This window comes from Miniopterus schreibersii (genome assembly GCF_964146895.1).
Source record: "Miniopterus schreibersii genome assembly, chromosome: 15".
Lineage (NCBI taxonomy): Eukaryota > Metazoa > Chordata > Mammalia > Chiroptera > Miniopteridae > Miniopterus > Miniopterus schreibersii.
Window position 1 is genome coordinate 4,814,485 of NC_138115.1, and position 12,913 is coordinate 4,827,397.

Genomic DNA, 12,913 nt, shown 5'->3' on the forward strand with positions numbered 1-12,913 from the left:
GGGCGGCCTCAGTGGCGTCTGCGGGCGGGCGGGGTGGCTGCTCTAAACGATAAAAGCAGATGTCCACCCGCAGACAGGGGACAGTCGGGGCTGGGCTCCTGCTGTCCTGCTATGAGAAGGGACCGACGCGGGGACAGGCCCTTCAGCGGACAGGGGGCTGTCGCGTGTCCCGTGTCCTCTCTCGCTGCCCTTGCTGACGCCAGCTGGGCTCCCTCAGGGCCGAGGAGGGCAGCGAAGGGACTCCACGTGGGACCGTCGGGGGTGAGGACACCGAGGCTTCCTTGCCACCGTCTCAGGGCGGCGGCCCCGCTATGGAAACGCGATGCAGCAGCGTCATCACAGGGCCCTCAGCTGACGCGTGTCCGACCCACCGCAGGCTGAGAGCCGCTGTGCTCTTCTGTCCTCTAGGACTGGCCCAGGACTGCAGAGGCTCGGGTCTGCAGTGTGTCCCGGGGGTCCAGTCTGTCCCCCAGGGGCGGGTTTGCCCCGTGTGCCCGCTGGCCGCCTCAGGGGAAGAGCTGGGTTTGTCCGTCTTGTAGTTTGGGCTGCCAGCCAAATGATAAAGGCAATGCCCCCCCCCCCCCCCGGCCCCATGCTTTTCTGCAGGTTGTCCGCATCTACACTGAACCTCCCTGGCCCCGAGTGGCCTCTACAGTTGGCATAGTCCTTGGCATTACAGTAGTTCAGAAATTACACCCGGAAAATGCCACTGTGTGCTGGTGTAGAAGACCCTCTCCTAATACACACGACCGGATCTCCTTTCAGAAATGGCTCCTGATGAAGCCAGCTGAGCTCAGCACTCATCTGGAAACAACTAGAACCTTCCTTGATAGAACAAAGCAAGTTTCAAATAAAGATGGTATGAAGGGGCCAAGGAGCTCTGCTGTGGCATCTGTCCTGGACCCACCACAACTACTCATTATCTGTATTTCATTGTGTGAGGTGACAAGTAACAAACGGCAGAACCAAAACAGTTCATCTTCCCTTCCCCTAAAACGTTTCATAGCTGTGAATAAAAATAAGGGCTTAGGCTTTCATATTCTGTTTACTCTGGAAGGTCTCTAGATGGTTTCCAACTACAGTTGAGTCTGACATGTCACTGAGACATTATAAATCACGTCACTCCCAGAGCCCCAGTGCAGTGTTTGCTCAGCCGGTCTTGGGGAAAAACACTGAGCTATTGGCATAGTAATTATCAGTCAGCCTCCGAAGACCTGCAAAAACATTTTGAGAGACAAAAACAAAAATGTTGTCCATATGGCCTGTACCAGCACGGCCCAAAGTCCCATTCACAGATGACTGGGTCTCGGGATGTGAATGAGTATTACATAGAAAGAGGTTCTGTCACCAAGAATGTGGACCTGACGTATCAGGGTGATCACTTTCTAAAATATCCACTGTCTAACCACTATGCTGTACACCCGAAACTAATACAAAATGATACTGAGTGTAAACTGTAATTAAAAATAAAATTTTAAAAAAGAAAACAAAAAACAGTTTGAAAAATACTGGACTCAAGTTCAACAAGTTCCTTGTCTCTGGAACTTCTTAGAAGCTTAGATTTGCTGTCATGCTTTGGAAGCCTACGAGGGGCCGTCCTCTGCCTTACTTGTCACTCATGTCATGGTCTTCTGCAGAGAAGTGCTGCTGAGCTTCAGTTCCCTCCAGCTCTCAGGCCTCTTTCTCCACCACTCCTCTCTAAGGAACGTGATGGCACCTGGTCAAGAAACTTCTATCATGCATTTTCCAGAGGAGCAAACTCCAGAAGCAATTTTTACAGATTCTGGTTCTGGAATTATATATAATACAACTAGAAAAACATTAAAGTCTCACACTACTAAATAGTTAAAATTAGTTATAAACTGTGAGACTTAATACAAACAGTTGTTTGGATCAATGAGTGACAGTTTTATGGGTGGATGCGTTAATAGTCCTTCTAAGTGTCTGTTCTCTTATCGCTCTCTGTCTTTTGTTACCCTTCTTTCTGACCTCTCCTTCCCATGTCCCTCTGTGACACCGTCTGTCTGTCTCCTTCCCTGTAGGTCTGTCTGTCTTCCTAGGTTTAGTCTTGTGCGTCTTTCTGTCTGTCTCTCGCTCTGCTCCTGGAGGCTAAGTGTGATGGGCAGGGAGCAAAGCATCTTGACATGTTGTGGGCGTTTCTTCACAGAACAGCAGGGTGGCCCTTCCATTATGTTAGCTGTACACTGATAGTTACAAACAGAACTCTGGGGTTTCCGCTTGCAGCTTGCGGAGTTCTGTGCCGTGAGCTGACCTCTTGCTGTTGCCTCTGGCTGGTAACCCAGAATAAAAAGTCAGGCTGCCAAGCCAGGTTTGCTAGCAACCGGCCATGAAGACGCCACAGTTTACACTGAGTGAGAAAGGAACGCCTATGAACTCATCACGGGGATTCCTCTGGATTAGACTGACACTGAAACCCACCATTGAACAAAAAGAGCCCCTCTACCAACCAGTAGTTATCATCATTTTTCACATACTTCTCTAAATTAGAAATAGACATAAATTATAGAACAAATCCCTAGAGAAAAACTGAATGAAAGTGCCCCTATGAAAATCATTTTATCACCCGTCCCTTAAATAATGAAGCTTCAATTATCATGTAAAATAGAAACCATTATTTACAAAATGCTTCTAATTACTCAATGGCAATGACCTTAGGAAGGGCAATCAATCAATCGTCCTTAAGACGCAGAAAGGGAAGGGGCAGGTGTCACCCAAAGTACAGAGGCCTCCGTGAGCATCCACATGGAGACTCCTCCTCTCCTCAAAGCCTTCGGACACAACGCCGTGTGTGCTCGATCTCAGTTTGGCTGTGACGGGTCCTCGGGGCCCTGGGCTCAGGCAGCCCGGGCTGACCTCCTGGCCCTGCCACTCTGGGCTGCGTGGTTTTGAGCAGGCCTCCAACCTCTGTGCCTCGCTTTCTTGATGGGTAAAATGGAGAGATGGGAGGCTATGCCTTATGGGCTTGGGGTTAGAATTAAATACATGTACAGACTTGAAGGACCTGGGAAAGGAGTATGTGGTAAGCCTTCAAGAAAATGTTAGCCATTATTTTTATTATTGTTATCATTATTGTTATTAATTATATTCCATTATTTTTTAAACCTTGAGATGTATACTCTTTTTATGTCATTACAGATCAGTCAGAATCATAAAACATAATTTAACAAGCCTCCTAGAAATTTATATTTGTTTGTCTTACATATCTGCATGGAAAAATTCTTCCCTAAATAATCATGTTTTTAATCACCATCTTTTGTTTATGCACCTTTATTTTATTTTAAGTTTAGTCCCTGGGAAGTACAACTGACCTGTGAACAGCATGGGTTTGGACCACATGGGTCTACTTATATGTGGACTTACATACAGCTGACCCTTCATATTCGCAGGCTTCAACCAACCACAGATCGAAAAGAGTAATTTTGCATCAATCATGGTTTCAACCTTGAGTGGAAAATACCATTTTTGGTTCTCCATTGGTTGAATCCACAGTGGTGAAGGGCAAATGTTAGAGTCAAAAGTTATACACGAATTTTCAACTATGTGGGGCTGAAGGGTGGGGGCGGGGAGGTGCCCCAACCTCAGTGTTGTCAAGGGTCAACTGTAATTGGAGATTAATCAAAGGCTGTAAATTGTATTTTGAGTTTCTCTCAACCAAAGATATTGAGTAAGGTGTCCTCCCCCATTTTCAGTTATGGAATAATTAAAACGACAGGTGTGAATGAAACTGTAATGACACATACCTTCAAAATTGTGCTGGAAACAACTCCAAGGTATAATGCTTTTTATAATATTTACAATGAGTACCCCCAAAGTTAAGTTGTGGAGTATGCTTTTTGCTATTTTCAGTTATTAGGCTATAGAATATCATTTAAAAACTAAAACCCACTACTTAAAAATTTCTCCAAGTACCATATAGCATACTTTTAAATAAGTTGCTAGGGTTGTACTGCAGAATTTATGTCTATTTTAAATAATCTGGTCGCAGATTTTGAATCTTCAAACAGTCCAGCATCTGCTTATATTACAGTCATTGCTGTTCCTCTGCTTTTGAAAACACTGTAGAAATTGCCCCTCCCCGTGATTTCAGGGAAAAGCAGATACCGGCCATGGGGACAATTGCCATGGGAAAGGCACCATGTATGACAGAATATGTCTAGGACAAATGTGGTTCGTGGGTTGTCAACTGCCGTGAAGGACAGAGCTGGTTTCTCTCTGTCCTGGGCTGAGAAAGGGACAAGCACAGAGCACTGCACAAGTGCCAGCGTGGGAGATAGATGAGGTGTGTGTCTACCCCGAAACCCTCTGTGGTTAGTAGCAACAATGTTTGAAGTGTATATATTAAGTTGGGAAATGCTCATCATATATTCAGTGAGACAGGCTGTCGATAAAACAGCAGTATAATATTTTAGTTTAATAAAGTACATGGTGGGTGAGGGGTTAAGCCTGGAGAGCCATATATTGTCACCTTATAGAGCAACATTAGTCTTTGAGCAGCAATGTCATGGGTGATTTTAATGTACTGACGCATTTTTTCGATTTTCAAGTTCCTGAATATGGCATTGGTGTATCCAGGATAAATAGCTAGAAACGGCTCCAAGAAATGTGGTGACAAAAATGCCACCGTGTTGAATTAATATAAAACAAACCTCCGTAAAGCGATGTCCCCTTCTCAGCATGACGGGCTCGCATTAGTGACACCGGACGGCGAGGTCATCGCTCAGGGAGCGCTCGGTGGGAACGAGCCACTACGCGATCGCGACATCGCACGACTTCCTCCCTCATCGCAGCCCCGCGGGCCGGGGGCAGCCCCCGCCCCGTCTTACAGGTGAGGACACGGCTTGGCAAACAAATGTAGCTCGCCCAAGGTCAGAGCTGTTTAATTTCACAGTTCATGATCTTAATAACTGTACTAGAAATTAATTTATACATAAACTTCATATTTAATTTGCATGCAGAGATCTAGGCATTAAATCACTTTTGATCACAGCAACACGTGGACTTTTCCCATCTGTGCCAGCGGATTCGAGGAAACGAAACGATCCGCGGAGACTCTAGAGCCCCCCATACTTTGACTTGCACCTGGAAGATGGAGACTGACAGCCCGCGGCCTGGACCTCCCACGCTAACGGGCTCAGTTCCCAAGTCAAACAAACCCGTCCAGAGCGTCAGGATGTTACCACCGTAGCAGACACCTAGGGCAGCTGCCGTCCCCTCCGCCACCCGCTGCCCGAGGAGACAGTGCACGGCTCCCAGGGTCCGGCATTCAAGCCCTGAAGGCAGTCATATTTCTAGATCATTAGAGAGAAAATGAACTGAAACAAAACGGAGATTTAGAGAGAACAGACTTGGCGCTTTCTTTGGCAAACCTGAGAAGCCACCGTGGTTTGATGTTTATTGGCCTCCAGGACCAAGAGTTTTCTCTGGTAAGAGAGCGAGATGGCTTTTCTGGTCTAGTGCCTGCCTGCCCTGCACTGGAGGCACCTTGCGTGTTGACTGGGGTCTAGAAATAATCATTGTGCGTTTCTCAACCGCAGCACCCCTGACATTTTGGGCTAAGTTTGTTGTGGGGTGAGTCCTGTGCATTGCAGGGTGCTCAGCAGCGTCCCTGTGCTCTACCCCGCAGGTGTCAGCAGCACCCCCTTAGTTATAACAGACGTCTAGACCCAAATTTCTCCAGACATTGCCAAACAACCTGAGAATCACCGTGATCAAAAGCTGTAGGTCCCAGTGTGTTTCCTAACTTCACTTCTTACACCCTTTTAAAAAAAATAAAATAAAACAAAGAGGAAATAGAAGCTTGACCTTTCCAATAGAACAAAATGAGCAACTGTACTTGCCACATGAGTTTGTCCCCGACTGTGGCTAATTGGGCAAAGGTTGACAGGTGACCCAAGCCGGGCCAATCACATTTATTGTTTTCAGAGAACACATTTAAGATGTATGAACTGAGTCAAATGTACTTGGGATGTACCTTGATGCTGAGTGAGATCAGAGGAGGCACGATGGAAATAAAATCTTCACACTAGTCCTTGAGTAATGGGGAGGCAGAAGCTAAAATCTGTGAAGAGGGAACCAGTTCACACAGAGGAGACGGAAGGAAACCGGTCAGAAACAAAGTAAACGAATGGCAGCTGCCTGAAGACATTTTGAACACCATGAGGTTTGGCTGAATTTCCTGTGATTGGGTCCCCCAGGATTTCTCTATTTTAAAAAATAACTTCCTGCCCAGCCAGTGTGGCTCAGCAGTTGAGCATCGACCTAGGATCCAGGAGATCGTGGTTCGATTCCCGGTCAGGGCACATGCCTGGGTTGGGGGCTCGATCCCCAGTGGGGGCCATGCAGGAGGCAGCCGATCAATGACTCTCATCACTGATGTTTCTTTCTCTCTCTTTCCCTCTCCCTTCCTCTTTCTGAAATCAATAAAGCCATATTTAAAAAACAAACAAAAAAACCCCAACTTCTTCTTTACCTGGTCCAGTTTTAGTGTGTTTCTCTTACTAACCATATAATGATTCATAATGAAAATACATAACATGAGCCCAACTAGAAGGTGCTTCTTCCCCATCTATATCTGGAGGCAGAAGAATGAACCCTGAGCCAGGAGATTCAAGTTCCAATTCCTGCTGTGTGATCCTGAGTATGTGACTCACTTCTCTGAGCCCTGATTTCCTTACTGAAGAGTTTGAAGATAGACACATACCTGGCTCTAAAAGTATAAAAGTTTAAGCTGGGAAGAGAAATCTGTGGTCTCTTTGAACCTTGGACTCACTGTTTGATGGAGCAGACAAAATTGCTTGAAAGATGGTGCACAGGACCTAGTATTATCAGAGTCAGTTACTCAGCTGTCGAGAGTTAGTTGAGCTACTACTTACCAGCCAAGGGACTGATGAAGCATTACTTTTCCTGTCTAAGCCTCAGTTTCTTCCTGTTTTAAATGGAGGGCAAGTGCATCTGGCCCAGTGATACTGACTCCTGGTCTTCAAGCCCTATAGTCCACTTCTGCACTGAACGGACCGGGCCAGCTTGTATAATTAATGGGATATCATGGAAACAATTAAGTGCAACTTCTGAACTTAGATTATGAAGGAAAAGATCATTGCAGCCTCTGTGCTGTTCTCTTGGATCCCTCGCTCTGGGGGAAGCTGGATGCCGTGTTGTCAGATGCCAGCCTTCTACGGAGAGGTCCACGTGGCAGGGAACTGAGGCCACCTGCCGATAGCCATGTGAGTGAGTCTTGTGAGAATCGTCTTCCTGCACCAGTCAGATCTCGACCGCAACTACTCCAGAGACCCTGAGCCAGAACCATCCAGCAAAGCTGAATTCTTGATCCACAGAAACTGAGATGATTGTTGTTTAAAGCTGCTAAGTTCGGGGGGGCGTATAATTTGTTAGAGAGCAATAGATAACGAATATAGAATTGTTGAGAGGAGTAAATAAAATAATGCGTGAGGAGTGTTTAAGACAGTGCTTGGCACACTTCTATCATGAATGTATGGGAAGCACTGAGCAGTGGCTGGCATATATAGTAAATGTTCATTAAATGTGCATTAAATGAGCCCAGCTGGTGTGGCTAAGTGGTTGAGTGTTGACCCAGGAACCAAGAAGTCATGGGTTTGATTCCAGGTGAGGGCACATGCCCAGGTTTTAGGCTCAATCCTCAGTAGGGGGTGTCCAGGAGGCAACAAATCGATGATGTTTCTCTCTCATCGATGTTTCTGTCTCACTAGCCCTCCCCCTTCCTCTCTCTCTAAAAATCAGTAAAACCATGTTTTAAAAAATATGTATTAAATGCATGTTGGGTATTGTTTTCTTTACTACCATTATCACCCTCATCATTATATATAACCGCAATCCAAAATCACTTCCCATATGAACTGGACTCTCAAATTTCTTCTCTAAAAAATGTTACATAGAGCGATTTAAAAATCTGAAAGCCAGAGAAACAGGAACTCAGACTGTTATGAAGGCTGTCAATTACTTCGGATGCACCTTGTTCATGATCCTGAACCATATTTAGATGAAATAAAAATATATCTTATGCATGGTGAGCACCGAGGTGACACCTAGAGAGAGATCTGAAACCGGCTACTCACCGTCCACACAGGAAGGCCGGTTTCTGGTTGTGCCGGCCACTTTCCCAGGTAGACAGGAGCACTTGACAGTTTGGGACCGTTCCTCGATGCGGTTCTTATTACAACATCTGTGCGCGGCTATCACTTCACATGTCCCTCCTTCTGGTAAGAGAGAAAGGATAGGGAATCTGGTTAGAGAGAATTCAAGCAGCCAGTTAGGCCTGTGGGATATGTGTGGAAAAGTTGGAGAAACGATATGTGAGAAAAATGACAGAAATAGTTACTGTGAGGTCTAATTCCTATGGGGCTTTCCTCCACCCTTTCCCTATAACATGCACATATGCGTGGAGACAGGATTGTGTACAAGCTCTGTGTGATCTGGTGGGACAACAGGCACTATGGCAGTACACTTCACACGCCACAGGCACCCACGCAGAGCCCTCCAGAGGGGCCATTTGGGCTGATGTGCTGAAAGGCGGTGGCGCTGTGAATGCCTGGAGCTGCCACAAGATTAAGGGGCTGCCTGATTTAAGTGCATGATGTTATGGAAACTCATCCTGTGTTATCTTTGATTTGCAATTCTCTGAGCTCCCATGGATGACAAGCACCAGGCCTTCCAGTGATGCAGCACCTGCAGAGGCACCAGACTGCCCAGGATGTAGCTCTCCCTCCCACTGCGCACTCTCAAGGTGGGCTAAATAGGAAATCTAACTAGGGATCACTTCCCAAACCAGACCCTATCCAGAAATGATAGAAATAATTGCTGGGAAAATGGGTATGTGCTTTAAATGGCACCTCAAACTAGAGACCAAGCATATGGCTTCACTTCATGATTACAGGTCAGCCATGCATTCATCAGCATTTATTGGAAACCTAATAAGTGTTATCACTCCCCTCTAGCTCCTTCATAGGTGCACTGCCATGTCTGTGTAGAGGTTTGGAGCGCATTCAGGTGGGTCTTTTGAGCCTGCAGGTCATCCAGTTCTCCAGGGACACAAAAGATACTCCAGTGACCAATAACCAGAAATTAACTTCCCCAACATCAAGTTTTGCATTCAGAAAAAAATGTGTTTCTTTTGACAAGAATTGGCCCATAACTTTCATGATTCTTGCCATTTAGGATTCAGTTGGCAGATATGAAGCAAGCATTTGCTAAGCAACCACTATATACAAGTTACTGTAAGGAATATGTACCCAGCCCATACATGGGAGCACTTAGGAAACATTGATAAAAGGAAAGGAAGGGGAAGAAGGAAGGAGGGAGGACTGAAGGCAGCTCCAGCCTGTCCTGAGAACTTACAGTGTAATCAGTGTTTCTCAGTGCAGGGCTAGGGGCTGAAGTGGTCCTTCCCACTAATGATATTTGGCAAAAACTGGAGACATTTTAAATTATCATTACTGGTGAAAGGTGGGCATTACTGGCATCTAATGGGTAGAGGCCAAGGATGCTGCTAAACTCCCCACAATGCATAAGACAGCCTCCCATAACAAATAATTATCTGACCCAAATGTCAATAGCACTGAGGTTGAGCAACCCTTGTGTAATATGAAAGAAACACTCACATGGTATCTGTCTTTCTCTGTCTGATTTATTTCACTTAACATAATATCCTCTAGGTCCATTTATGTTGTCACAAATGGTGAGATTTCATTATTTTTTATTACTGAGTAAAATTCCATTGTATATATGTACTACCTCTTCTTTATCCAGCACTTTTTCAATTGAAGAACTTAACCCATTTACATTTAAAGTAGTATCTAGATATGTAGTTAATGTCATTTTATTGTGTTCTGATTGTTTTTGTGGTCCTCTGTTTCTTTCTTATAGTCTTATTCTATGCTCTTGTTTGTTGATAACTTTCTGTAATGTTGCATTTGGATAACTGTCTCTTTATTACTTGTATATCTCTTGTAGATTTCTGGTTTGTGGTTTCCAAATGCTTCATATATACCAAGCTACATTCATAGCAGTCTATTTTAAGTTGGTTGTTGTTCTAAAATAACTAACAGTTTTAGCCCCTCCTTGTTTATGTTTTTGTCATTATTTTTTACTTATTTTGTGTGTGTGGTATGTGTGTAGCCTTTAATTTACTGTTGAAATTATATGTGATCTTCCTACATTTGCCTTTTAAGCTTTGTACCAGTTTTAATATTGGTTGTTACACTTAAAGTTGTCCCAGAGGTCCCTAAATGATTCTCATTTAAATCTATTTTCTGCTACCTTGTCTACCAAATTGCTGATTTGATTGTCTGCTTCATGTAATCTGCTGTTGGTTTCATCTAATATATTTTTAATTTTAGTTATTGTGTTCTTCATTTCTGACTAGTTCTTTTTTATGCTAACTCCTTTTTAATTCTTTCTAGCTCTTTGTTGAAGTTCTCACTGAAATAGCCTATTCTTTCTCTAAGTTCACTGAGCCTCCGTATCAGCTATAGTTTGAACTCCACCTCTGGTGGGTTGCTTGTCTTTATGGGTTTTTTTTTTAGTTTCTTTTCTGGAGTTTTGTCCTACTCTTTGAGGCATGTTTATTTGTCTTATTTTGGATGCCTCCCTGTATTTTTTCTATGTCTTAAGAAGATCTGCTATGTCTCTCAGTATTAGCAGAGTAGTTTCATGTAGTACGTGTCCTATGGGACCCAGTGATGCAGTCTCCCTAGCCATCTGAGCCAGGTTCTCTAGGGGTGTACCTTGTGTGTGCTTTTCTATTGTAGTTGAGACTTGATTGTTGTTGGCATATCAGTGGGTGGGATTGACCTTCAGGCTGACTGTCTGTGAGAACTGGCCATGACTAGAGCAGACAAACTTTTATTGTGGGAGCTGGCCCCATGGAACAGGATCCACATTAGCATGCTCTGATGCCTGTCAAGTTTACCCTTTGGGTGTGATGTTTGTGGCACTACTAACTGAGTGGTCTTCTTGTGTAGTCTGAAGCTAGCCACCAGGTATATTGATTGTGGGATATTGATATTGGGCTAGGGACTACGGTTAAGGCCAAGTTCAGTCACTGCCTGTGTCCAGTTCAGGGCCACCTGGTACTTGCTAGCTGCTTATACTGGGCTTGATTATGCTGTGAGGAGCCTGGGAAGATCCTGGAAACAATTATGCTGTGAACTGAGACCAGCTGCCACTAGTGCAGGGCTTGGGGCCACTTAGCAAGAGGGCATGCTGAGGATAACTACTGCTTGTTGGGGTTCGGGGATCTTTGAGAGATTTAGGAAAGTCTGCAGGGTGGGCTCAGGCTGGCTGCTTGTGTGGATTACCCCTAAAAGAGGTTTGGCAAATTGGGTGGGGCAGGTTCTCAGAGAATTACCAGGGTTGGGCAAGAGCAGTGCTAGCCAGGTTAATGGAGACTCAGATTTGGTGACAGCCTGCACCTGCAGGTGGTGTGGGCTGAGAGCTCAACAGAGAAACAATGGTACCTGCTGGAACTTTAGTCCTGGAGAAAGCTGCCCTTCCCACCCTTCCCTAGAAACCAGACCATTCAGTTCCTCCCTATAAATCCCTGATGCTTTCTGAGATGCTTTCCCTTCGCTGGAGCTTAAGGTGTTTGTGAGCTAGTGAGTCTGTGTGCGGGCCCGTTAAGAGGACTCCTGGGTCTACAGCAGCCCTCTGCCTCACCTGGAAGGAATCCCTGGTTTTCACATCTAGCTGTTGTGGGGACTCCTCTCCCTGGCACTGGGGCTCTGGGCTGAGGACCTCAGTGTTTGGCTCAACCCCTTGCTTGTTAGTGGGACCTTGGCAGCTGAGATATCCCTCGTGATTCTTAACTGCCACATGTGGGTGTGGGACCAGCCGGTTTCATGTCTCCACTCCTCTTACCAGGCTCCATGTGGATTCTTCTTTATATCCTTAGTTATAGGACTTCTGTCCAGCTTGTCTTCTATAACTTAGTTGTAAGTTGGGTGTGGTCATGGGAGGAGATGAAAGAAGTGTTCACACAGTGCTCCATCTTGACCAGAAGCCCCAGTCAGGGTATTTTAAAAAACACATTAGTGTAGATGGAACTGAAGGCCTGAAATAGCATTTAATTAGAGCAGGTTCCATCTCCAGAGAGAGACCTTGTTGTGATTCTATGCTGCAGTGAAGCACCAATGGTGTTTTAAAGCCAATAACGGATGTGATCTGAATATCGCTCTGGAGGAGCTGACTAGGCTGCTGTTTTCAGGAGTGGTCAGAGAGGTGCAAGGTGCCAAAAAAAAGGCCAATGCAAGATTCTGAGCGGGAAGGAAGGTGGCTTGAACTTGGATCATTGAAAGAGAATCTCAGTCTCACCACATGCCCCTCGTTGGGATTAGAGATAATGGGACAACAGTGCTAGTCACAAATTATACTCTTTCACACAGACACCTACAGTTAGGTCACTTTAGCTTATAATCACCAGCTGCAAGTTCCCTCAGTCAAGTCAGTAATAGCTGGTTCTATACTTCACGAAAATACCACTAATTTAAAAGCAACCATTTGACTTCAATATAAGACTGAAACAGTGTTCATGACTGAGGACAACCCAAAGCATATAAAGCTCCAGGACGTATCTTGAATCGTGTTTGATTTATAGTCAGCCCAGCAGACCCAGGACACACGAGCCAAACCCTCTGAGTTACTGCACTGAGTTGAATTATAGGGACAACAAGATGCCCACTGGACACCCAGAGCCAGTCTCCCTCGCAGCCTAATTGTAGATGAAACGAAGAGACAGCTCTGTGTCCTGTCAGTGCTCACTGCCCTTAGTGAGCTCTGAGAGGGTGCTGGGCACTGCGCTTGGCACTTGATCTACGTTAATTATAAATCTCATGGCAATTATACAGCTACTGTCCCACTT

The 12,913-nt window shown here is 45.2% G+C and overlaps 1 protein-coding gene across 2 annotated transcripts in view; it reads right to left on the reverse strand.

The window, feature by feature from the left end:
• The window catches only part of TAFA1 (TAFA chemokine like family member 1), a 474,741-nt gene that overhangs the window by 90,150 nt on the left and 371,678 nt on the right, over nucleotides 1-12,913 (reverse strand). For both annotated transcript variants that reach the window (XM_081159253.1, XM_081159254.1), the window contains one exon: nucleotides 8,115-8,255. In XM_081159253.1, the coding sequence (XP_081015379.1) occupies nucleotides 8,115-8,255 (141 nt within the window). The remainder of the gene's footprint in view (nucleotides 1-8,114; nucleotides 8,256-12,913) is intronic.